Genomic DNA, 27,849 nt, shown 5'->3' on the forward strand with positions numbered 1-27,849 from the left:
TGTCTGAAAGTAGAGTTTTGGGTTTAATTAGCAATAAGTACACAGAACCTACACAAACAAAGTTAATTATTAAGTCAAGGAAATAAAAAGGCAGTACAGGGTAAGAGTAACATATCACTTGGCTGTACAGCGTTACATAATCTCAATCGTGCACACATTCTTAATCACAGTCAATAATGAAAGCACTGAAGTACACACACTGGGAAAAGGGGAGCAGGACGGGAAAGCGTAATGGCTGGGAAGCAGCAGAACCAAGTTTTATATTAGAAATTAAAGAAACGCCTCAAACTGGAAACAGGTAAAGCAAGATAAGCATGCTATTTAGAGATACGGTAATAAATAACAAAAACAAAATCAGTGAAACAGCTCACTCTGGGGACAGGAAATAGGAGGTGGTCAAGGAAATGGTAATTTTTATTAGAAAAAAAGATTTTTATAGACCTACTTGAATCTAAACTATGTGCATTTATTTGATTCTGACTATGTGAAACCTTAAGACAACAGATCTCCACCCACTGACCCCCCGCCCCACCCCCGGAAACGCAGCATGGTGCCTGATCCATAAAAGTTCAGAAATGTTATAATGACAAGACAGACGGCAGCGTTTTCATATCACCATTATACTCATGCTACGGTTAACAATGCTTCCTCTGCTACAAATGCTACTTGATCCTTTTAAAACAAGTTATTTACTATGCTTGGAATATCTGTGCATGCTTAACGAGGTAAAAAATAAAATGTTCAAAATTTTTGTTGTACTTAAGCAAAATACCTAATTTTATACAATTTAAACACAACTTTTCACTTCAGTAATAGAAACAATGAAACTATTTCACTTCTGACATTTAACAATTATTAATGTAGGACTTCAAACTCCCCAAGACATGCACTACAACCATAGAATAGATTCTGTCATCAATATGATGGTCTTGCATCTTGCATATTATGTTTGTACTTTAAGTCTTATTTACCAAAATAAAAACAGGTTAAGATAATGAACAGGCAGTTCATACTAAAAGAAAACAAACAGCCAATAATAACACTGCCATAGTAACCTTGTTTGTAATGAAAGAAACACAGTTTTAAAATATAAGGTACCATTTTTAACCTATATTGGCAAAGATTATTTTTTTTTTTTTTAAGATCCTATCTATGATGACCTACAGATGACCAAGTCTGTAGGCTGATGGAGGGTGGGGGTGGTGAGAGAATGATCAAACATCTAACACTAACTGGAAATAATTATGCAGCCTTTTTGGAGAAAAATTTGGCAATACTTATTGAGGCTCTAAATATATTTAATTCTTTTGGACATAATTAAACCTGTACTTCAAAATGTGGCTACAAAGGATATTCAATAAACCACTGCTTACAGTAAAAACTGCAGACATTCAAAATGCCTAGCAGAGAGGACAGAATCAGTCAGCTGTGGCACACCTTCCTCATGGCAGGCAGTGGGCCTCCCCTAGGTATCACTCCCCCAGACTCTGCCTTAGGCTTCTTCCTTACTAAGAGTTTTCTTTCCACAGAAGCCAAGAGTGTCAAGTTCAGCTTTCTCAGTGACCTGATCAGGGTCACCAGAAACTTTGTGGAAATTTTCTGGGGGCTCTTAAGAGGGAAAAACCTTCCTCACTAACAAAACTGAGATGTGAGAGGCAAAACAGCCTTTTCTGCCTTTCAGATGCTTGAGGGAGACCAGGCTAAAGCAGAACAAATAAGCTAAGATGGAGGTAAAAGAAAAAAAGGCCCTAATGGGCAACTTTAAATTGTTTGTTATGTGACACAATAAATGTCCTTGGTTACTAAGTCAATTACAGTTGAACTGTATTACCTCTGGTCAATTGCATCTTGATAGTAGCTGGAAAACAGAATACTTAAGTAGCACTAAAAGTTATGCTACACCAGTATATTTATGGACCTCAGATGTAGAGTCAAGACAAAAATTAAATACAGTATTTTCTATTAAAAAATAAGAGTAAGTATATTAATAGGGTATCATTTGCCAAGAAAAAGATCTGGGAAGATACTCCATGTTTTAAGGATAGGTACCTCTAAAATAGTTCTCTCTGAAAAACACGAATTTGAACATTCTCTATTTTGTGTATTCCGTTTTATCACTTAAGGATTCTATTTTTTTTTTTTAGCAAATCCAATGTAATTTTGGGGAGGAAGAAGAGGTAAACATGTATTCTAGTCGTCTATCTTGATCTGAGAGTCTGCCTTTTTAATAGGAAAAGTTGTTTCTTCTTTTTAAAAATGTTTTGTGAAATAAAATTTGATACTCTCAGGCATTTATTTTTTTAGTGAATACAGAAGACTACAGTTTTCACTTCCCTTTGTTACTCAGAAAATCGTATCATGACTTTGTACCATTTCTTATTGAAATCTCTTCTGTAAAGCAAAAACAGTCCCAAAATGAAGGATCTTCAGGGGTCATAGGAACTGCAGATGATATTAAATCATTAAAGGTGAGAATAGTAAACTGCCTCTGGGTTGCTTTAGAATCATCTTGAGATGTAACCTAAAAGGGGGGGAAAAAAACCCTTAGATTACCTCAAAATTATAATGTGTATTAATCTTATGGTCAATTTTATAATTAGGAAAATAAATCAGTAATCACAATTCAGTAATATTAAATTACACTTCAATAACATTAAATAACACAGTGGGATTTTAGATAATTGTTTCTATTTCTTGTATTAGTGCTGTCAACATAAATAATATGAAATAATCTGATTCTTAAACTTTTTGTAGATAAAATTGCCTGTGGTATTTGTTTAAAATGTAGATTTATTGAGCCATACGTCCAACAATTCTGATTCAATAGAAGAGGATCCCCAGATAGATAACTTTAACAAACATGTGGGTTATTCTGACAGGGAGAGACCACCAGGTAAACTTCTGAGAAATACTCTAGAGGGTGCATCTAATACAATTCCCGTAACTACTTAGAGATGCAGCACTTCATTAGTAAGTGATTCATTCAACACTAAATCGAAATTATATCTTCTACTCTGTGATATAGCCCTTGTTCAAAAACTTAGCCCAGTGTGGACTGTCTTTAACATTCTATACATTCTAGTAAAGACAGTACTTGGGTCTTCTGCAGTGCTTTTACAGGGTCAATGTGTTTCATATGATTTAATTTTCATTATTATGTTGATACGGTTCTGTTACCTCAATTCTATTGATGGGGAAACTGAGGCTCAGTAAGATCAGTCAATGTATACACGCGTACAACACAGCTTAAATGGTAGATCTGGACCTGGAACCCTTGCCCTCTTCTCACTATGATACTGCTGCCCAAACAGACTCTCTTCAAGGAAATATGGTACTGCTATGTGCAAATGTTACAAAAAATATAAAGCTCTATGGAATCATAAGGTATCTGCAGAAAGGGCAATGCTGAGACTTCAGCATACAAGGACAGCTAACCTGTTTCAGAATATCTTCAGATAAAAGGAGTCAATTTTAACATGTTTTCCCTTTTAAAATAAAATAATTTATGAAGAATTTTACTTTTTTAATCTATCAAAGGCATGATCTGTATTGAGCTTTCATCCTAGAAGTAATGAAAATATACTGATCACACTACATTCCCTTATGCAGATTCCCTAAAATAATCATATGCATTTAATTTCAATTATTGTAACATTATCAGTATTCCTTAAATAAATACTTCTACAGAATCACAACTGTACGTAGACTAGAGTCAAGGCCCTAAGGTTTCTCATAAAAAATTTCCCAACTTACCAATTAATAGGAAAAGAAAGTAAAAACAGATTTTAATTGCAAGAATTGATGTTATGCTAGAATATAACATAAGGTCTCTCACACGTTTGATATTTGGGGAATAATTTAGGAGAGAACTATAAAAAGAGGAAGGAGATCAATTTGATAGATAATCTCATTGTTCACTACCTCTCAACTTAGTACCATTATATTCATCAGTTCAGTTCAGTTGCTCAGTCGTGTCTGACTCTTTGCAACTCCATGGACTGCAGTATACCATGCCTCCCTGTCCATCACCAACTCCCAGAGTTTACTCAAACTCATGTCCATTGAGTTGGTGATGCCATCCAACCATCTTATACTCTCTCGTCCCCTTCTCCTCCCGCCTTCAATCTCCTCCAGCATCAGGGTCTTTTCCAATGAATCAGTTCTTTGCATCAGATGGCCCAAGTATTGGAGTTTCAACTTCAGCCATCAGTCCTTCCAATGAATATTCAGGACCAACTTCCTTTAGGATGGACTGCTTGGATCTCCTTGCAGTCCAGGGGACTCTCCAAAGTCTTCTCCAACACCACAGTTCAAAAACATCAATTATTTGGCACTCAGCTTTCTTTATGGTCCAACTATCACATCTATACATGACTACTGGAAAAACCATAGCTTTGACAAGACAGACCTTTGTTGGCAAAGTAACGTCTCTGCTTTTTAATATGCTTTCTAGGTTGGTCATAGCTTTTCTTATATTCAAGACAGCCCCAGTTCACTAGGAAATAAACCATTGTTAAGATGACCAAGATAGTAATTACTTGAATTTCTACTGATAATACGAATATTGGAACAATACTGAAAAATTTTTTTCTTTGTAATACTTAGGTGTATTTGAATGTGAAGTAGCTGGTAACATATTTTAAAAACATTTCTGTGAAATCCCAAATGATCTTAAGGATTAGATAATGAACACTTCTAAAGTCTATCATTAAAAAAAACAAAAAGCTAAAACCTCTACCTGATATAAAACAAACGATTATTTCCATCACTAACAAATTCAACTTTAACACGTGCTTTTTAGAAAAACAAAAAAAAGCAAACAGAGAAGTCTTACATTCTGATGTCTAGATCCATTGGGTTTCCTAAGAGCTACTGCAACAAAATGGTGCTCATCTATTTTGCTTTCCTGAAAAATAAAACATAAGTAAATAGAGAATCGGAGAAGGCAATGGCAACCAACTCTAGTACTCTTGCCGGGAAAATCCCATGGACGGAGGAGCCTGGTAGGCTGCAGTACATGGGGTCGCTAAGAGTGGGACACGACTGAGAGACTCCACTTTCACTTTTCACTTTCATGCATTGGAGCAGGAAATGTCAACCCACTCCAGTGTTCTTGCCTGGAGAATCCCAGGGACAGGGGAGCCTGGTTGGCTTCCGTCTATGGGGTCACACAGAGTTGGACATGACTGAAGCAACTTAGCGGCAGCAGCAAACAGAGAATACTAAATACAGAAACTTAGATACAGTTCTATTTTCATCTAAATCTCACAACCACCCACCATACACACACACACACACTCTCACTTCCCCTGAATAGTTTAAGGTAAAGTCACATACATTTTGGCCCTTTACACTGAAATATTGCAATGTATCTTCTAATAGGGACACTCTCACATACCCACGGTAGTTAATAACTTCAATAAATTTAACATTGAAATAATACTTAAATCTACTCTCTGTATTTCAGATTATGTGAATACAATAATGTCCTTTACACCATTTCCCCACCTTCAGTATAGGAACCAGTTTGTGGTCAAGTATTGCACTCAGTTGCCATGCCTTGCTAAATGTTTTGTCTTTTATGACACTAATATTTTAAGATGCAAGCTCCACCCCCCACTTTTTTATTAATAAACACTGCTTATTTTTTGTCTGATGGCTCTTAATGATTATTTAGATTATAGATTCTAAATAGGAATACGATATAGATAAAGCATCATACCTAGAGGCATGTCTAGAGAGTCATCTGCCCTCATTGGTGGTGTTAGTTTTGTACATGCTTAAAGTGATTAATATGCAGATGACACCACCCTTATGGCAGAAAGTGAAGAGAAGCTAAAAAGCCTCTTGATGAAAGTGAAAGAGGAGAGCGAAAAAGTTGGCTTAAAGCTCAACATTCAGAAAACGAAGATCATGGCATCTGGTCCCATCACTTCATGGGAAATAGATGAGGAAACAGTAGAAACAGTATCAGACTTTATTTTTTTGGGCTCCAAAATCACTGCAGATGGTGACTGCAGCCATGAAATTAAAAGATGCTTACTCCTTGGAAGAAAAGTTATGACCAACCTAGATAGTATATTCAAAAGCAGACACATTGCTTTGCCGACTAAGGTCCGTCTAGTCAAGGCTATGGTTTTCCCTGTGGTCATGTATGGATGTGAGAGCTGGACTGTGAAGAAGGCTGAGTACTGAAGAATTGATGCTTTTGAACTGTGGTGTTGGAGAAGACTCTTGAGAGTCCCTTGGACTGCAAGGAGATCCAACCAGTCCATTCTGAAGGAGATCAGTCCTAGGTGTTCTTTGGAAGAAATGATGCTAAAGCTAAAACTCCAGTACTTTGGCCACCTCATGCGAAGAGTTGACTTATTGGAAAAGACTCTGATGCTGGGAGGGATTGGGGGCAGGAGGAGAAGGGGACGACTGAGGATGAGATGGCTGGATGGCATCACTGACTTGATGGACATGAGTCTGAGTGAACTCCAGGAGATGGTGATGGACAGGGAGGCCTGGTGTGCTGCGATTCATGGGGTCGCAAAGAGTCGGACACGACTGAGCGACTGAACTGAACTGAATTGAAAGTGATTAAAAAAAAAAAACAGTCTGCAACATTGGTTTATAAGCATTAAGTTAACTACATATTACAGCTTAAGGAAAATCATGTGGAAACTCTTAGGTACAACTTAAAATATGCGATTTCCTATTTTCCCCTATGTGTGAGACAAATGGAGAGGGGGCTTTAAAATAGACACTGAGGCAGTTACTAGAGAATAGTATGAACTATTAAAAACTAAACAAAATTTCACTGAGAAGCCACTTTACTAAGGCAGCACTCCATAAGAAATCAGTTGAAATAGGAAACTACAATAAAAAATAATGTTAGAGACTTTTCATCCTTTATCCTCCTCTGTGTATCTTCGTACCTTAAGATATCCAAATTTGTAAAAAACAAATAAAAGAAATTCAAAAGAGATAAACTTAGGAAAATATTTCAAGAGAAAAAATAACTAAGTATGAGAAAGATTTAATAGGCTACAGTTTGTTATTAATATTATAAACAGAACTATTCTTTTTGAACATGGTCCTCCCATTCTTTACACTGAATATATTGATAATACAAACACTGTAACACAGAGGTGTTTTGGCTATAGTCACTTTTGGAAAACTACTTAGATCAGCAGTTTTGTATCTGTATCTAAGGTGGAATATCAGTGTTCACCATGGGCAGCAGACCATTTTCATTCAGTCTGTCCTCTAAAATTCCAAGGTACCCTGCTCAATTTGTCTATTTACTTCATAATGAGCCAAAATTTAATGAGATTGACTTCAAAATAAAGATTCACTGTATCTACTCACCCTTCATCAACATCACATAAATATGAAATTTAACACCGCAAAACTAAAGAAGTTATTTGACAATGATTCCAGTTATCAAACATTAATATTTGATGTCTTACCAGAATAAAAGTTCTATGCAATTAACTTTACCCTAAATCCCTTCTGCCTAGTATGTCTATAATATTAGTTGAAAAAGGAAATGAAACTAGCAAGGTAGCTAGCTAAAGTTAAGGCAATACATTCAACACTACTGAACTTAAGACTTAATTTTAAGACTTTCTAAATTTAAAATTTTTTTCTCAGCTTAGGTTTTTATCCATAGAATTATGAATAGCAAAAATTTCCTTAGAAACGCCAACAAACCCAAAGAAACAATATTCTATTTATTCAAGAGGTAGTTTAGCATTAGACTACAAAGGTTAATCTGCTTCAGTTAAATTGTGTGTCAGTCATTTTCTTAGTATAATTTTAGTTTGTTTATAAGATAAAATACAAAGTTTAACTTAAAACATTCAAGTTTTACAATGCTTTCCCAATGGTAAAGTGCTGAACAAAATCTGTCATAAATATTCTTTCTACGCTTAAAATGCCTCCTTTCAAAAGTAAAGCAAAGAATTAATCTAATCTCATCATTTTAAACTATGATGGTAAATTTAACTTTCCAAATAGAAACTGGTTATGAAAACTGAGAGCCTATGAAAACACAAGATTCCTCTTGGCATAAGAATTCATACTTCTGAGTATTATTTTTCTAGGTGTGAGATACACGTGTGCCTACTAAGTTGCCTGGGTCATGTCTGACTCTGTGCTACCCTACGGACTGTAGCCTGCCAGGCTCCTGTGTCCATAGGGTTCTCCAGGAAAGAATACTGCAGTGGGTTGCCATGCGCTCCTCCAGGGGATCCTTCTGACAGAGGGATCAAATTCATGTCTCTTCAGTCTACCTGCATTGGCTGGCGGGTTCCTGACCACTAGCGCACCCTGGGAAACTCCATGAGATACATCTCTCTTCCGGACTCTGGGTGCTCCCTCATTCACTATGCCTCACCAGGCAAAGTAATGATAACACTTGTTGTAATGCAGCTTTTAGAACCCTGGGTCATATCAAGTATCCAGTGTGGGTGAATTCAGTGGATGAAATGAGGGCAGATCGGGAGGAAAGGCCAGTGAAGACCACTTACACCGCAGGTGTCCACTGTGATCACAGCCATCCCTCCGCTGCACTCCTAAAGGCTGGCTCTTTATCTCATGTGGGTACTCAGAGATGCCCCAAAAGGAATTCCCATCTGTGTTCCTTGACTCTAGGCATGCCTCCCCTGACTCCAGGCTCATCATTCTCCCCTCAAACCCTGGCTTCTGGCTGTCCATACCACCAGACTCATTCTGTTAAGGTCACTCTCTCTTCCCAGGCCTGTTTACAGTATAATATAGTCCACACTTAAATATATGTATCTAACATATTATTTGTATATTTTCCTAACTGGTACACTGAACAGACAAAACGCTCAAGTACATTCAATTCAATAAAGAATTTTTCTTCCATAGATGTTTCCAAATGTGCCCTGCTAGATCTCCATTCCCAGTTCCTGGACAAGCTCTGAGGCAAACCTGATAGCTCCTCAGTCACTTTCAGCTTAAAAAAAAAAATTCTATTTCAGTTCTTAAGATACTTTCTTCCTGGCCTCACCTTCCTCTTCCTCTGGTTTCCTTCAGGCAGGTGGCAGAGAGGAAAGCAATGGAGAACAGGCAAAGTAATGATCAACACTGTTGCAATCTACTTTTTAGAACCCTGGGTCACATCAAGTATCCAAAAGCTAGGTTAGTGGGCATGTGAGGGATTTTCAGAGAAACACTATCTGTTCCTCTGCCCTATACCACTGCATGGGCCTAGCAGTGCATTTAAAAGCTGACTTCTTGTATTTCCTATCCTCAGCAATTAATACACAGTAGAATGCCCACTACTTCTTTCTTTTGGAAATCCTCTTAGGTATCTTTTCAAGATACTTCAGGCCCTTTTTCTATAGCATTTCACAGGCCCACAGGAACTCAGACATCTTTGTCACCTAAAAAGTTGAAGCACAGCTGGCCCAATCACTGATTCTTTCCTCCTCACCCTGCTACTAGGTCTGTTCCATCTGGCACCATTAAGAATAAAGGAGTCTCCATGAATGAAATGGCTGACATCTGCCCCTTTCATAATGAGAAAAAAATTTTTAATTGTATTAAAAAATAGTATGCTAAATATAATTTACTCTTTAACTGATAGAATCCCTATCTTACTTGGTATGATAGCAATTTTGCTAACTTTCTGCCTTTGGAATCACCTAAACCTACTTTCTGTCATTAAAAATATTTATATATATTTATTGGGCTGCACAGGATCTTCATTGCAGCATATGAGACCTTCCTTGTGTTGTGCGGGTTCTTCTGCTGAGGCGCCAACTCCAGAGCTCAAGCAGCACTCAGGCTTAGCTGTTCCACAGCTCGTGGGATCTTAGATCTCTGGCCAGAGATCGAACCTGTGTCGCCTGCACTGCAAGGTGAATTCTCAACCACTGGACCACCAGAGAAACCTCTACTTTCTTTAATTTACATTTTGGTTATTCTTCCTCGGTCTCCTCTTCACCCCACCTTTAAGCAGCATTCTCAGGACTGGACTAGGTCTTTCTAAATTCTAATTTAGGTACTCTCACTGCTGCAACTGTAAATCCCATGGTTTCAGCTACCACTCACATGTTAATGATTACCTTTTTTCCTTTAGCCCAGTCTTTCACTCTATTCGCCTGCTCAATGCCTTCACTTAGATGTTTCTATGGTATCTCACACTTAAATCCCACTTGTTTTCTAATATTCAGTATCTCAACAGACAGTCCTATAAGTCACAGAATTGATAACTTCTTTGACACCTCACTTCCTTAACCTCCAGATACCATCATACAGAGAACATGGTCTTAAAATATGATTCTGATCTTACATCTATTTACAACTTGTTAAAATTCCCTTGAGAAAATGAATGAACATCTCCTATTCTACCTACTCATCATGAATTCTTTTTTTATTTTTAATGCATTAATTATTTTATTTTTGGCTGTGTCAGGTCGCGGCACGTGGGACCTTGTGTTGCGGCAAGCAGGCTCTAGAGCGCACGGGTTCAGTAGCTGTGGCTCGAAGTCTCAGCCGCCCTGCAGTATGTGTGCTCTTAGTTCCCTGACCAGGGATTGAACGTGTATCCCCTGCATTGGAAAGCGGATTCTCAACCACTGGACCACCAGGGAAGTCCCTCATCATGAATTCTTTATTCTGGATACTGACGTTCTCCGCACAATTCAGGTGATGACTGCGAGAACCACCACATTATAGTACAGACCATTTGGTTGGGCTATGGACACTTGATATCAGTTGTAACACACTTCCTTGGCTATGTCTGGTCAAGAGAAAGGCAACTAACATCCAACCTAAGCCATGGAATCTCTTTTCTGGAGCTTTTATGCTTTGAACCAATGAGTTCACCAATCTCTGTGGGTTTTTAAACTGTAAATTGTTACACATAAGAGTGGTAAACAATCATACTTCCTGCCACATAAGGATTCTTAACTAGATAAGGTTAAGAAAGCTGGTGTATAGAATGAGAAATGTGGGTGGGAGAAAACTGAAGCCAGGAAGGCAAAAGAGAAAAGATAAAGAGTTCTGAGTTTTCCAGTCTCTAATTCTAGCCAATTCTGCAATTTGGTTTTAGGAATCACTCTAATAACCTATCATAATGTCTTTTTGGCTAAAATGAGTTTGTTAAGATTTCTCTCATTAGCAGCCAAGAACTGCTAGTGACAGAAACCAGATAAGTAAGACGCCAAAATATAAACCGACTCATAATGCCCTACATGATCTTATCAGCCTGAATCAGCATCTCTCTCCAGCCCCCTCACCTCAGCATAGTGACAGAATGGCGGCCTTTAGTGGTTCTATTACAGGGGCTCCTTGCCTCTTCTCTTTCACTTTATGTACTATGACTTATCTCTCATGCATCAGCTTAAACGTTACATGTGCTCCCGGTATCTCTGACTTCACCTTCAGAGCACCCAGACTGGATTTCGAATGTGTCAAGTTTCAATGACTAGCCTCCCCAAGCTGAGCTTATAGCAATTCTGATAAATTTCTTACCTCAAATGCCCATTCTTTTTCTTCTTCTCCATCCAAAAATAAACGTGTTTCTTTATAGACTTGGCCTATATCCAGGTTTAATGGGGATATATCGAATTCAAGCCGCTGCAATTCAAATCCTAATCCAACACCTATTGCTTTTATGAAGCTTTCTTTCAGTGCCTAAGATACAGACAGACATTTTCTCTTAGAGCTTTAGTAGATAAAATTGTTCATAAAATCTTCAACCCTCAAAAAACATATGGATTTTTAATTCTCTACCACACTACAACTATAAACTACTTATTTTCACCTTTATACTAGCACAGAAGCCAGCCAGCTGTGAAAGTTGAAGATAAACCACTGGGCTCCCCGTGCCTCCATTACCCCATGTGTAACATGCAATAATAATAGCACCTTCCTCATGGGGTTATGACAACTAACTTATGAAAGGCTTACAGTAATGTCTTTTGGTACATAATAAATATTATGTGTTTTTTAATTAAGTTCTATTATGTATGAGATTCCTTAAGACAGAAACCATTAAACTTTACTAATAATGATAAATGACTTATTTTAGTTTTAAGAGTACGGATCTTCTAATTGAATATTAAACATGTTAAATTTTCTTAAATGTCATTATAATATAATAACATATACAAAAAAATCATGAAGTTCCCAAGTAGTGACTTATGTACTTCAAACACTGTACAAAATATAGGGTTATCAATGGACTTTTGCTCCTGCTTTTAACAACACAGGGCTTACTCTCAAAACTAGAAAGAAATTATACCCAATTCCTATAAAACATATCCAGCTGAGTCCATTCATCCTTAAAGCTTCTGATTGTTTCCCATTCTTTGTTGGTGAACTTTCTTTTCATAATATGAAAAAATTCTGGAATTGAACCACGACCTGTCAATTGAGGAAATAGAGAATTACCAAACTGTTAAAGATAGCACACAAAAGGAAACAACAGTCCAATATTGCTTTTGAATACAGTCACAATATTGCTAATCAAAGCAAGTTGAGAATTAAAAGGATAACATGCAAGACAAGCGTGGGTTAGTCCAGAAAGAAGGGTGACTTAAGAGAGTGGTGAGACTCTCTGAGCTACTAAATAGTTAAGGAGAAAAACACGTTTATATAAACAGATGCCCACCAAAAATCTGATAAATTTTTATAGATCTTAAAATAACTAGGGGAAGTTTCCTACATACGGTAGAATATCAGAAATCCAAAACAAGTACTCTTTAGAATTTTACTTTGCTATTTAACAGGAAAATCAGGAACAATTTCTTTACAATTTTGGGGGAATTGGTAGAAAGCTAAGAAAGTGTTCTTTTAAGTGAATAACATGACTGGAAAGTTAATATACACTTATTTCCTTCACAATAACTGTTTTTAAACATGTATTCTAATATGATTTTTCCAAATAAAAATAGATTTGACTTTTGTTCTATTGGCTCATTAAAAAAAAAATACTGTTCCACATAAAATATTACACAGCATCCAAAACATCAATAGAACTCCAAGAATCTGATTCCCACAATTAAGAGCTAAATTTGTAATTTATATATTACAAATTATAATATATAGCATGCTTTTCATATTACATTTTTCAAAATATTATGTGTTCATCATTACTACTAAACGGGAACCTTCTATCATCATCGATTTACTTACTCTACAATTATGCAGAATGTGTACTAGTATTATACCGTTATGAACTGAACTAATGGTTAAAAACAAATCGGTCATGATTCTTACTCTCACACAATTACAGCCTAAGTGGTCTATCAGAAAAATCTGGCCACAAGGTGCATGTGTGCTAAGTCATTTTAGTCGTGTCCGACTCTTTCCGATCCCGTGGACTGTAGCTCTCCAGGCTCTTCTGTCCATGGGATTCTCCAGGCAAGAATACTGCCCTCCTCTAGGGCATTTTCCCACTCCAGGGAATCAAAACCCAGGTCTCCTGCATTGCAGGCAGATTTGTTACCCTCTGAGCCACCAGGGAAACCCAGCAACGAGGTAGGTAAATCATAAATGTTTACTATATGAATAAATGTATGTAAACTATTACCTGCTAAATTAAATGCTCTATTGTCCTATATCTTTATTTCATGATTACATTACTTCCAGCAAGCATCTTGAAACAGTCCTTCTGCAGCTTCTGTTAACACAGTTTGTCTACTCCTGAACTTCCATTTCTAAAATACTTAACTTCAAAATCTGACATTCCCAACTGGCTGGAACTATAGCACGTCTGGAAAGAAAAAAGATGTCAAATCCCCCTACTTCATGCTTTCCTGGCATTTAATCACTAACTAACCCCATGAGAATTCAACAATTAGAATGCACACTATATTATCCACTCTAAAAGTACCTTTTCCATGGTTATTTCAAAGGCAGAAAATATTAAAAACCAGCTCTTCCACAGAATTGCCCATAATTCCCCCACCATCCCGACTTCGAAATAATAAAAATAGCCTCCTCTCGTTTACATAGGTAATATTCCTAACGGCCCTCCGATGATATGTGATCTTTTAGTTCAAAGCAAAGATCCTCCATTATTTTCAAGTTCATCACACTCATTTGATTTATCTATCTACTCAGTCCTCTACTGTTTTCAAGAATGAAAACTTTACAATCCATTTTTATGAATCAATTAATGTTTATTGTTTGTATTCACATTAATGTTATAAGGCTATCATTTGTGGGACTTTCCTGGTGGTCCAGAGGTTAGGACTTCACCTTCCAATGCAAGGGGTGCAGGTTCCATTCCTGGTCAGGGAGCTAAGATTCCACATGCCTCACGGCCAGAAAGTCAAAACAGAAGCAGTATTGTAACAAATTCCATAAAGACCATAAAATTTTTAAAAAGGTAGATTACACACACACACACACAGAGCTATTACTTCCTAAAATAGCTCTGCAAAGCTGTAAAGTCATTTCATGCAAAAGCACTGAAATATTAAACTGGGATCTTAGGAGTCCTGGGGGGATTCTAAGCCTTTTGGGGCTATGAACACTCTTTGACAGGCTGGTGTTTATTCCTTAAGCCTCTTAATAAGACTGTCTTGTTAAAATGCAAGCATCACTAGTATATCCTGGCTTGACAGGTAAATCACTAAAAGTATGGTAAGCTAAGCTTGCTTTTTCAAAAGTGACAGAAGAAAATCTGGAGATTTTAAACACTAGGAGCACTAAACACATACAAATCATAAACTGTTTTCTTTTGAATAGATTCTGTTACAAATAGGATAAATAATAACGGAATGAACAGCTACCTTGAATTTGGAAGACACCATTTTATATTTTGAGTGGAAGGGAAAGTCATTCAGTGGTGTCAGACTCCTTGCGACCCCATGGACTATACAGTTCATGAAATTCTCTAGGCAATAATACTGGAGTGGGTAGCTATTCCCTTCTCCAGGGGATCTTCCCAACCCAGGGATTGAACCCATGTCTCCTGCACTGCAGGCGGATTCTTTACCAGCTGAGCCACAAGGGAAGCCCGTTTTGAATGGAACTGCAGCTTTAACAGAATACTATCCAAAAAACCCTAAAATTTTAACAGATATGCCTGTTCTCATCTATAGTGTCATTATGTTCGTTGGTTTCCTTAAGCTATAATTTCATAACCTTCAAGAAGTTCTCTGATTTTTACCTAAATATGATGGGGTAATCAAGGAAATAAATTTAGTCATGCTAGTAAAAACACTCATTTAACATAAAAAAGCAATCTAGCACAATCACTGAAAAAAGTAATAACTGATCATGCACACTAAAAAAAAAAATCTATGACTATTTTCATATACTTTTGAGGGCATCATATGCCACAAAAAGAGACTGACAGCAACAGAAAACAGCTTTGTAAATATTCAGCCAAAGAGCCACAGTGCCACACCGTGACTTCAGGTGAAAATACACATGCACTGGATGAGCACTCTGTTAAGGACTCAGTTTATCGTCAATATTGGAATTTAAAATACCAGTAAGAAATATCAGAACAGAACACCCTCAAACTAGCTGAAAATGACACAATCATTAGTTACATAAATTGGCAAAGCTTCTAAGTAATACCAACACAATTCATGTCTATTACAACCTTCAATTTAATAGACAGGTGAGAACTTAAGTACATAAAAGTACATACATAAAGATAAAATAACTGAAAAACTTCTATAGAATGAATCACTAACCAGGTTGAGAAAAACAGGATTCCCCCACCTTACAGCTTAATCTTTCGGGAAAGCAGCACTAGATATTAACTAAGTGTTCTGCAATGATCAATTAATCAAGGTCACAACTAAAAAAATACTTTATATAGTTGAGCCTTGAATAAGGCGGGTTTGAACTGTGAGGGTCTAGTTGTCCTAAAACTCACGCCCACATAGAAACTAAAAATGTGACCTTATTGGAAACATAGTCTTTACAGATGTAATCAAGTTAAGATGATGTCATCTTGGATTAGATAGGTCCTATATCCAATGACTGATGTCCTTTAAGGAGAAACGTTTAGACACACAAGAGAGAATACAGGGGAAAAGGAGCCCTAGGAAACTAATACATAAACGCAAACAATTTAATCTATATATACAGACACATTCATATACTCAGCTTCAGTGTTACGCCACTGGAGTCAAATGTTCAAATCTTGGCTCTATCACTTCTTTTAACTGTTTATTTTATATTGGGGTATAGGTAATTAACAATGTTGTGATAGTTTCAGGTAAAGAGCGAAGGGACTCAGCCATACACATACACATATCCACTCTCCTCTAAACTCCTCCCATCAGTCTACCACATATTGAGCAGCGTTTCATGTGCTAAACAGTAGGTCCTTGCTAGTTATCAATTTTAAATACAGCAGCGTACATGTCCATTCTAAACTTCCTAACTACCCCTTCCCCTCTTCCCTCTGGCAGCCATGAATTATTCTCTAAGTCTATGAGTCTCTTTCTATTTTCTAAGTTCCATTGTATCATTTCTTTTTAGATTCCACATATGAGGGATGTCATACAATATTTCTCCTTCTTTACCTGACTGAATTCTCTCAGTATGACACTCTCTAAGTCCCACCAACAGTGTAGGAGGGTTCCCTTCCCCAGTATTTATTTATTAAATTTCTACTCATTTATTTGGCCATGTCACACAGCATGCGGGCTCTTAGTTCTTCAACTAGGGTTGGAACCCATGCTCCCTGCTGTGGAAGCCCAGAGTCTTAACCTCTGTGCCACCAGGGAAGTCCTCAGCATTTATTTTTGATGACAGCCATTCTGCTTGGTATCACTTCTTTACTATTATTTAACTTCTCTATGGCTGTTTCTTAAGCTGTAAGATAGGGAAAAGAGTTGGGTAGTTCAAGAAAGAAACATATAAATGACCTGGGCCTGGAGCTAATAAGTACTTAATAAATATTAGCTTTAAGTCTGCTGCAGTAATTGTTATATATATACATTGCTTCTCTTTTGTGAAATGTTTTATCAAGCCCTTCGTCCATTTGTTAGGTAAGTTTTAAGGGGCTTTTCTAGCAATACTTATAAAGTACTTTTATTAACCATATTAACCTCTGTGTGTCTTATTTGCCCCTGTTTGTGTGAGAGAAGAGACTTAACATGAAATCAATGACATCTGCTAACTTTGTGGGTTCTTCTTACCTAAGTTTAAAAGGTATCTTTCTTTCGGAAGTCTGGCCAAATATACAATTCTATTGTGTTCTAGTAACCTTTGTTAAAACCCAATTCTAATTAACTTTGTTGTACATGGTGAAACAAGATCTAATGGCTTTCAGATAATCTTACTCATTAAAAAATGTTGACAGGTTACAATCTTCTTGTTGGTTCCATAAATTTACATCTAATACAGTGTTTCCTGAACACTAGTATGTCTAACAATCACCTGAGAAACTGTTTTGAGTATAGGATCACTCACTGGCTGCATCTAAGAAATTCTAGTTTGAGAGGTCTGAGATGGTTTCAAGGAACCTGCACAGGCATCCTGGCTGATTGTTAACATCCCGATCACTGTTTTAGAAACACCATTCTATACATGTAACAGCTATCACAACCACCTTAAACTAACATTTACTTATAAAGTACTTAATAATTCCAGGAACTTTATATGCTTATTCCTAATCTATCCCATGCTGATGGTGCTAAAACTTTTGTGCCGTATGATGTAAAATATATACACAAAAATTCTAGGGGAATTAAAGATTTAAAGGTAAAAGAGAAGGTACAATTTTGAAACAAAAACTAAGAGACTCTATAACTTATTGTTGGAGTAAATCTTTTACCAATTTATTTATTTTTTTCAAATGAGAGTTCAGTATTTATCAAGGAAATGTTAGATATATTAATTTAAAAAAAGATAAATAAAATTCAGACATAAAAAACAAAAACAAACAAATTCAAGATAAATAGTATAGTGGGAAAAATATTTGTAGGGGCTTCACTGGTGACTCAGTGGTAAAGAATCTGTTTGCCAATGCAGGAGACACAGGTTCAATCCCTGATCTAGAAAGATCCCACGTGCTGAGGAGCAACTAAGTCCATGCACCACAACTACTGAGCCCATGTGATGCAATTACTGAAGCCTGCACTCTGTAACAAGAGAAGCCACTGCAATGAGAAGCATGCATATCACGGCTAGAGTAGCCTCTGCTCTCTGCAACTAGAGAAAAGTCTGCACAGGAACAAACACCCAGCACAGCTGAAAATAAATATATAAATAAATACAATTAAAAAAAATAAAGAAAATAATTGTAACAGATATTAAAGAAGAATCACTATCCAAAGTACATAAAGAGCTTTTATATATGGGTTAGAAAATATTAACAAGCAGTTTACGGAAGAGCAAATTCAAGTAGCCAACAAGCTAGTGATTAATGTACCACTTAATAAAAATCTTTAACTACTGAATTGAAATATTACATATAAGAACTAATCAGTACTAGTTGTCTTTTCTTTCACTAACATCACGCTTTTTTGTTCAGGATGACTCAGTTTAGCTCAGTTCAGTCACTCAGTCGTGTCTGACTCTTTGCGACCCCATGGACTACAGCATGCCAGGCCTCCCTGTCCATCACCAACTCCCGGAGTTTACTCAAACTCACGTCCATTGAGTAGGTGATGCCATCCAACCACCTCATCCTGTCGTCCCCTTCTCCTCCCATCTTCAATCTTTCCCAGCATCAGGGTCTTTTCCAATCAGTCAGTTCTTTGCATCAGGTAGCCAAAGCATTGGAGTTTCAGCTTCAATGACATCAGTCCTTCCAATGAACCCTGAGGACTGATCTCCTTTAGGATGGTCTGGCTGGATCTCCTTGCAGTCCAAGGGACTCTCAAAAGTCTTCTTCAATACCACAGTTCAAAAACATTAATTCTTCGGCGCTCAGCTTTCTTTATAGTCCAACTCTCACATCCATACATGACTACTGGAAAAACCATAGCCTTGACTAGACGGACCTTTGTTGACAAAGTAATGTCTCTGCTTTTTAATGTGCTGTCTAGGTTGGTCATAGCTTTTCTTCCAAGCAGCAAGCCTAGTATAAGTTTAAACAATAGTAAGGCCAGTTCAGCTCACTTTTGTATACTCTTCTGAGACATCAGTTTCTTCCTCAAAACTTTAAATTCATTTAACCCAGTTCCATAGAATTTTTAAGTATTTTGTACCTGCAAATTCTTAGCATTTAACACACAGAAGTTGCTCAATAAATACTAGTTCTATGTTGTGATCCCACTGAATTCCTCTGCACAATGGGAAAGACCTATTCTGTAACCTGGGAAAAGGGAAAAATTACCTGCCAGTAAACACCTGCTTTTCCAGTAGCAGTTCAAAGCACAAAAAGAAGTGTGACTTATTTAAGCTGCTTGACAGCTGTAAACTCCCAGTTTAAAAAAACCCCCAAAATCCCAAAACAATGCTTTAACTAAGCATATCTTTCAAAATGCAGATCCAGAAGAATGTAGATCAGCTTAAAAATGTAGATCAGAAATGACAGTGGAATGCAGTTCTTTGATTTATGATGTAGTTATGTCCTGATAAACCCACTGTTAAGCTGAAAATATTTTAGGATTGAAAACGCATTTAATATCCCTAAGCTATGACACGTCACAGCTTAGCTTTGCCTACTTTAAACGTGTTCAGAACACTTACATTAGCCTACAAAAAGCCTATAACAGAGCGTAGAATACTTCATAAAATGCACTGAATACCTCACTGAAAGTGAAAAAACACAATGGTTGTACTGGGTGTTTACCCTTGTGACTGTGTAGCTGACTGGGACTTATGGCTCACTGCTGCTGCCTAGAATTAAGACATATGGCTAGCCTGAGAAAAGGTCAAAATTAAAAGTATGGCTTCTACTAAATTGCTTTTAAACCATCATAAAGTTAAAAAATTTTAAGTCAGAGACTGTAGGTTGCAACAGTAACAAAGTTGGAAACTGAATCTGATGGGGATGCAAATACAGGAGAGAAGCAGCTAGGGAGATTATGGAGGGTGAGGAAGAAGACGTGAAGGAAGAATTGTTTGTAACCACAACTCACTAATGAGAGCAGTTTATACTCCAACTACAATCTGATATGAACATCACTGTTTACTGTAGCTGCAAACCAACTTTTCAACAAATTTAAGGAATATTTTAAGTGAAATTGAGAATTTCTATTATTTGTTCATTCAATGAATATTTACTAAGCACCTTCAATGTGCTATACACACTAAGTACCAGGTCTGCATGGCTCCTGAACTTATTTAATGACGGGGGACAGAAATGAAGGATAATAATCAAATAACTAAGTTATAATTAGAAATGAGAAAGGCCATGAGAGAAAACAAGAGCCGGTGGTTGTCAGGAAAGCCCTTTCTGAGGAGGTACTAGAACTGGTTGCTTCCCAGCCTTCAGATCTCCGGTACTCAAGAAGAGTGAGAAGAAGAACAGGCAGAGGGATCAGCATTTTTTAAATGACCCTGAACCGGAAAAAAATTTGCTACATTCAAGGTAATAAAAGATGAGTGTGGAGAACAGTGAGCAGAGAACAGATAAAAATACAAAAGGAGAGATTAAGGAGAAGCGACAACAAGACGACACAGTCATGTTAGAAGGAATGAATTTAAGTTTTAAGACAATTGCTTTAAAAAAATTTTTAAAGACCACTCTAACTCTGTACAGACAATGTACTAAGTGAGAACAGAAGTAAAGAGGGAGAACCAATTAAGAAGCTACTAAAATAGTGCTACCAATTAGTATGGTGGAAGGAGACAACAAATAAACTCTACCAAAGCTATCATATAATACCATCACTTACTTTATACTTACTGTCCTTAATTTAGGTAGCAACTGTTCAAGAGAAACAGTTCTATGATGCACTCATTTCAAAGCTATTAAATTAGCATTAAATCTCATAATACTGAGTCATTTTTGTCCTGCCAATTAATATCCAGAAAAGTTTATAACAAAAACATGAACTACAAGTATAAACTCGTGGGGAAGAGTATATTGGGTCTTTCTCCAAATTCTAATAATTTTTACACTGTATCTATCTTATCTTGGCCTTCTCTCATAGTTCAGTTGGTAAAGAATCTACCTGCAATGCAGGAGACCCCAGTTTGATTCCCAGGTTGGGATGATCCACTGGAGAAGGGATAGGCTACCCATTCCAGTATTCTTGGGCTTCCCTTGTAGCTCAGCTGCTAAAGAATCTGCATGCAATGCGGGAGACCTGGGTTCGATCCCTGGGTTGGGAAAATCCCCTACAGAAGGGAAAGGCTACCCACTCCAGTATTCTGGCCTGAGAATTCCATGGACTACAGTCCATCGGGCTGCAAAGAGTCGGACACAACTGAGCAACTTTCATCTTTTTAAAAAATTAATTAATTTAACTGGAAGCTAATTACTTTACAATATTGTGGTGGTTTTTCACTTCCATCTTAACTTGGCATATCTTCTAAGTATGGGTACAAAACTGAACAATTTACAAAACTATTCATATACTTCTAACTGCAAAAGCCTTTAGTGGCAGACAAAAATTATTAGAAAAGGAAGGAAAAATCACCAATATTTCCCAACTGGGTGCAGCAGATTATAATGATGACCTATAAAACACCCACCCCCAGGGTTAGGATTATATTGCACTGGCAATTTATCTATACTGGAGCCCCAATATCTTATATTAACAACTCCTTCTCTGGATATTCATTAAACAAATAATTACTGAGTGCCAAATATACACCAGTTACTTTTGTATAAGGTTCCTCTCTCCATTACGCAGAGAAAATAGTGGCAGGTGCAACAGTGTCCTTAATTGTGGGCATCTGGCTAGAAGGAAGAAGCCCCAAAACTTCTTAATCCATGATATATTCTCTCCTACCCTGTCACAGCAACAAAGACAACTAGAAGGTGAAAAATGATCTGCACCTAGTAGGAATGTCTAATGAGACAAGGAAAGACTCCTCAAGTTCCTACGTGATGTTTGCATGTTAAGTCACTTCAATTGTGTCCAAACTCTTTGCAACCCTATGGACTGTAACCCACCAGGGTCCTCTGTCTGTGGGATTCTTCAGGCAATACTGGAGTGGGTTACCATGCCATGCAGACAAAATGGGAGTAATGGAACTAAGTCTTTCAATATACTGATGATGCCCCCAAAGTCTATGAGGTTAGATAATCTTAAGAACAACATTCAGAACAAAGTACAATACTTCCCTTGCTGCTATACTAAGTTTTACCCTCCATCATTTAGCAAATCTTAGGAATGTCTCCTGCTCAGTTTCCTCACTCTGATAAGCAGAGTAATTCAGTGAATTGTCAGTGAAGTAAACCAGTGTCTACTTCCTGAGAAACAATCCTGCATCCATTAATCTTCTCAATATTAGTGACAGAGTAACAATACTAATTAAAACTGGAAAATATCTCTTCCTCAGTGCATTACCGGATATGTCAACAGCTTTTTGGCAATGAAACAGCTAAAGAGTAAAAGGCCTGGATACTGTGATTAGGCAAATTAGAGCAAAGAAAAAAAGACGGCGGATAAAAAAGGCTAATAAAATATAATTAACAGATTATATTGTGTCTCACAGGCATGATTTTCAAGCAGATATCAACCTGATGAGCCAACCATTACTATGTAATTATGCTGACTGCATTCTAAGGAGCAATGGCCTCTCCAGTAATTTCTGATTTTAAGGGAAAATTCATGTAAGAAACACAGAAAACTGTGACGTTTACAGGCTCATTTGCATGCTCACTCTGAATCTTCTAGAGCAGTGGTTCTTTCACAATACATCTTCTATGACACTGCAGAAAACTAGATAATCTCTTTGAGAAAAGCATACCTGTGCATACAAAATGTAGAGAACAATTTCAGGTTAAAAAAATGCTTATTTGGGGTCAAGAACCTGTTATACTTAGTACGGCTCCCTTCTGAACAAAGAATAGAGTTTTAACAGATTTATGAATAGGTTAGAGAAAAACCAGCTGGTGGGAAAATTCAACATAAGGGAGAGATGATAGTCACAGCCATATTCTGAAGCCTTACTATTGTAGCACAGAATGCTTACTCATTCATTTAACAAATATTTATTATGCGTTACTTTGAACTAGGTAAGGGGTAGATGTGATAGTACAGTGGGAAGACAATCATCCTGATAAATAACTATAAAATGAAGTATATTATTGGAATGAAGGAAATATATTTTATTAGAGCCTAGAGCAAAGCAACCTAGCTTACTCTGAAGGTCCACAAAGGCTTCCCTAAAATAAGACTAAAGTGGAAGCTAACCAATAAATAAGTTATCTGTGCAGAAATGCAGGTGGGCACGATGTTATCACAAATATTCCAGTCCAAGGGAAACACAAGCAAAGAACCTGTGGTGGATGCAGTGTGGAGATTAAGAAATCGCACAATGAAATTAGGAGGACTGCCGGGAGCCAGCGTGAGGAATTCTACCCGTGACAAGGTCATGCGGCAGAGCTCTGATGGCAAGGCTAATCAGACCTCAGGTTTTCCCCTGGAATTTCCTGAGCATCCACCCCGCAAAAAATAAGAATCTGCCTGCTTTTCCACTCTTCTGATACCCTCTGGAAAAAAGTCAACTCAGGGCTTTAGTCTTCTGCATTTGAAAGGGATGTTTCAGTTAAACCCCCTCTGATAACTCTCTAGCTTGCCTAACAGGTTCCCCCGACCTCTTACAGCTTGTGAATTGCTTACAGCCCCCCAACCATGAGAGGCACAAAGCTTAAAGGCATCTTAAAGATACAGACCCTTTTCTAAAGAGTTAAAAATCATACTGGTGACGGGTTTTCACTGTTGACTTAACGACTGCTGCCAGGCCTCCATATTCTTTACCTTTTAGGCACCTGGGAGGATGTTAATCAATGTAAACAGGATATGGAAAAAGATATATAGCAGTTTTGATGTTAGCAACACTAGACTTTTGAGTGAATTACTTTTCTCTTTGTTATATATCACTGCACTCCTCTTGTGTCCTTGCTATGTAAGAATGTAACTTTATTTAGTGCTTTCTGAGAATGGCACCAGACTTTGGGAAGATCAACACAAGTAAGTCTTCTGGTTGACAAACCCTTATCAGAAAAAAAGCTGTAAAATGTTAATTGGCCCTTCTGGCTGGAAGATGATGTAAATTACTTAAGACTTGTGTACACAATTAGGTATGCAGAGAGAAAAGCCTGGTTTTGATAAGAGTCTGGGTTGCTAACGCTGCATAACCTTGTGTTACCCATTGATCTCCATGTTTTATCAAAAGTATAAAAGGTCTTCTGAACAATAGAGGACGGAACCAGTCGCTGGACTGGTTTCCCCAGTGCCTCTCTCTCTCTCTCCTTTTCTCCCTTTCCCTCCTTACTTTAATTTCAGGCTGAATTCCCATCTGGGGCGTGGAGGCTTGCGAAGTCTACTTACTTGCTCTGGCTAAGACCCGCGCGAAAGGGAGCCTAAGGCGAGGCACCCTTAGATATTCAAACTAGCGCTGGTGGCCCAACGCAGATGGTGCAAATTCCTTGTCTGGAATTTTATTGGTCTTCCACGTAATCCAAGTTATTCAGCCCTCTTTCTCCACTTAATTTTCCTACTACACTATTTCTTCCTAATCTAATCTTATATTAATAAATAAATAAGTTTTCCTCGCCAATGCCGTCCACCCTTCGAATTCCCTGGATCCACCAGGGCTGGACCCTGGCAGAGGATGTTGGTTCTCTTATTTTAACAGCTTTCTTCTTACCGTGTTACTTATCTTCTGAAAAGTCCCACTCAATATATAATATAATATACATAAAGCAGTGAGTAAAATGTCTTGGCACACAGTAACTGCTCATTAATGTTACTGATGATAAAAATTACAGAGGAGTTGAGAGAGCCTATGTTCTATTTAAATTACTTAAGTATAGTCAACCACACAATAAATGTCAGCAGTTCTGAGTCATCAACTGCAAATTTCTAAGGCAAAATATAAATATTTTAGAAACTGTTTGCTTTTTCTTTTCGTTGTATATAAATGTGCTACAAAGAACTATATTTAGATGTAATACAAATACATGTTATCTCTGCTTACGGATTATAATATACTTCACTACTGAGATTATTATTTTTTAAACAAGTTAATTAGCGTTAGTCACTCAGTCATGTTTGACTCTTTGCGAGTCCATGGACTATAGCCCACCAGGCTCCTCTGTCCACAGAATTTTCCAGGCAAGAACACAGGTGGGTAACCATTTCTCCAGGGCATCTTCTTGACCCAGGGATATTGAACCTGAGTCTCCTGCATTGCAGGCGGATTCGGAGCCACCAGGGAAGGCCACCAGTTTGATCTTCCTGACAAAGGGATAGAACCTGGGTCTCCCCTGGTGGCTCAGAATGTAAAAAATCTGCCTGCAATGCAGAAGACTTGGGTTCAATCCTGAGTTGGGAAGATCCCTTGGAGGAGGGCATGGGAACCCACTCCAGTCTTCTTCCCTGGAGAATTCCACGGACAGAGGAGCCTTGAGGGCTACAGTCCCTGGGGTCGCAGTCAGACACAATTGAGCAACTAAGCACAACACAAGAACTAAGACAAGACATTTAATAACTCATGTATTACAAAAATGCAACATTACCTGGAAAACTAGTCTTCATTATATCAATTCCAACTTGTAGCTCAGATTCTGCAGCAAGTACAGCATAGTCTCCTTGATGAGAGATGTTAAAGTTGAAATTGGGGTAAGGATTCAATGAGTCTTTTGCAAGAACTGGTTTTCCTTTTGCAGTTCTTTGCAAACGAATATTATTCCAAGGTATATTCAATTTCTCTGCAACTAATTTCCTTATCATCAGACGGCCAGCCTGTTAATAAAACATTTGGTAAGTATTGCTGTCTATACTAAAGATTCAAGTAAAACTGCCTATAACATACAAAGTCTGTTTTTGTGGTTTCTAAAATACTTCTTCAAGTATTAAAACTAAGTAGGTATGAAATATTCTGCATTAAGATTTAAGAAATGCTTAAGACAGAAGAGTCAAGTCCCTCTTTAGCAATTCCCTTCATCCCATCAATAAGTAACCAATGTTGACAAGTATTCATCCTTCATTTTTTCTCTAAGTATCCAAATATATGCTCATTTGCGATCCATCCATTTACTTGAAATCCCACTATATGTACTATTCTACCATGTATGAACTTTTTCATTTCTAAGCATTGGGAATTATTTTATGTCTGCACATAACCAATGGCCTGTGCATTTTTAAATGTAGCATAATATTTCATAGCATCAAGGTACCAAAACTTGACTATCCCCCTATTACTGGATATTTTGGGCTGGCTCTGGTTTTGCTATTATATATTAAAAAAAAAAAAATTCCCCAGTGGGCAATCCTGTTGTACTTACATCTTTGTGCACATGTGCAAGTGTTTCTAGATCACATGTACTTATCACGTGCCTCCACGATAGCAAGACATAACCTATCTTTTTTCACATATACCCATTCCACTCTCTCTCCGATTAAGGTCTAAAATCACAAAAAATACCCAACGACGTAAGAAAACAAGGTAGATAACATTTTGCAAAATCTTTCTCAAGTTTTTTTTTCCTTCAGTTCTAACACTGACTGCAACACTTTGAATTTCACGGAAATAGTCACTACTGTGCCTTCAAAAATCAATTAGTCTACATTTCGAAAGAAAAAGTCCTTTGACAGAGGGACATTTTCAGGATAACGAGTCTTTGACGAGATGGCACCCAGAAGCTGTTCCACACTGCGCTATATAGACATCATTTGAAACCTAAGTTCCCATTTGTTGCTAAAAATATATACGTAAAATAAACGATTATATTCAAAATAGTGTTTTCAGAGCTAAATAGTTAACAAGGTATGCCTAAGACCACATCCTTTCTTGGCTTCGGTTTCATCGGTAAAAGGAGGCTAGACTCTTCCAGTTCTACGGTGTGCAAGGTTAAACTGATACTATCAGTATTTTTTTAGGGCCTACCACGTTCACGGTGCACAGGGAGACTGGTGGGATATTTAACAGGCTGACTGTGCTATGAGCCCAAGCAAGGAAATTAAAAATAAGGAAAATCCTATTGACAGACCTCCGCAACAGCTATTTTAGGGTTTAGCAGGACCTCTCTTTTCAAATGCAACGGGGGAGGGGCTGATTTTTTCTGCGGACGAGGCGACGACAAAGGCGGCGGAGACTAGGCCGGGCACACCCCGGAGTCGCCCGGGGTGGCCGCCAAGGGTCGCGTGTGGGGTCTCTACTGCGCGGCCCACCACCCCGACGGCTGCTCCCCGACCCGAAGCGCGAAAGACCCGCGGTACCAGGGCGGCCTTAGCGTCCCGGGCGAAGACGAACTGGCCGATGCGCTCCTTCTCCTCGGGCTGGATCGATCGCACCGCTAGCAGCCATTCGGCGCGGCTGGGTAGCCACGTGCCACAGGGAAAAGCCCAGCGCACGCCCTCCATCGCCGGCAGCACGCAGAGTCGCTGGGCAAGGAGAACCATCCACCAAAGGCCCTCGCCGCCGCCCCGGGCTCGATGGCGCGGACGCGGGCGGAGAGCCTCCCAGCTGCCCCGGCGCCGCGTGCGTGGACTGGGCGCCGCGTGCGTCCGCAGGACCTCGGTCACGGGGGGCGGGGCTCCGCGTGCGTCCTCCCGCGCGGGGGCGGGGCGTCGAGTGCGTGGGAGGGGCGCCGCGCGCGTCCGCGGGACGTGGCTCACCGGTGACCCTCACTTCACATCACCCGCGCGGCCGCCGCCTCCTCTGTAGCGGGAGCCGGGACCCTGCTCTGCGCTCTGCGTCCTCTGCGTTCTGCGGCAGCGCGTGACCGCGCGCGGGGCGGGGCCTCGGGGGCGCGAGGGGCGGGACGGAGGCGCG

The 27,849-nt window shown here is 38.4% G+C and overlaps 1 protein-coding gene across 1 annotated transcript; it reads right to left on the reverse strand.

Moving 5' to 3' along the window:
• Positions 1 to 27,566, reverse strand: AASDHPPT (aminoadipate-semialdehyde dehydrogenase-phosphopantetheinyl transferase). The gene is made up of 6 exons (XM_015100869.4): positions 27,294 to 27,566; positions 25,592 to 25,817; positions 12,269 to 12,390; positions 11,497 to 11,658; positions 4,835 to 4,906; positions 1 to 2,521 (listed from the first exon to the last, which is right to left on the reverse strand). The coding sequence occupies exons 1-6, from the start codon at positions 27,474 to 27,476 to the stop codon at positions 2,357 to 2,359; spliced, it is 930 nt and encodes a 309-aa protein (XP_014956355.1). The 5' UTR covers positions 27,477 to 27,566; the 3' UTR covers positions 1 to 2,356.
• Between the last annotated feature and the right edge of the window lie 283 nt (positions 27,567 to 27,849).

This window comes from Ovis aries, chromosome 15 (assembly GCF_016772045.2).
Source record: "Ovis aries strain OAR_USU_Benz2616 breed Rambouillet chromosome 15, ARS-UI_Ramb_v3.0, whole genome shotgun sequence".
Taxonomy (NCBI): domain Eukaryota; kingdom Metazoa; phylum Chordata; class Mammalia; order Artiodactyla; family Bovidae; genus Ovis; species Ovis aries.

Excerpts from the sequence above, each read along its gene's own strand:
- AASDHPPT (XM_015100869.4), bottom strand. The coding sequence starts at position 27,476 with ATGGTTCTCCTTGCCCAGCGACTCTGCGTGCTGCCGGCGATGGAGGGC. Across the intron at positions 11,659-12,268 it reads ATATGTTTTATAGGAATTGG|GCACTGAAAGAAAGCTTCAT; the intron begins GTATAATTTCTT and ends TCTGTATCTTAG. Across the intron at positions 2,522-4,834 it reads ATGGATCTAGACATCAGAAT|GTTACATCTCAAGATGATTC; the intron begins GTAAGACTTCTC and ends CCCCCCTTTTAG.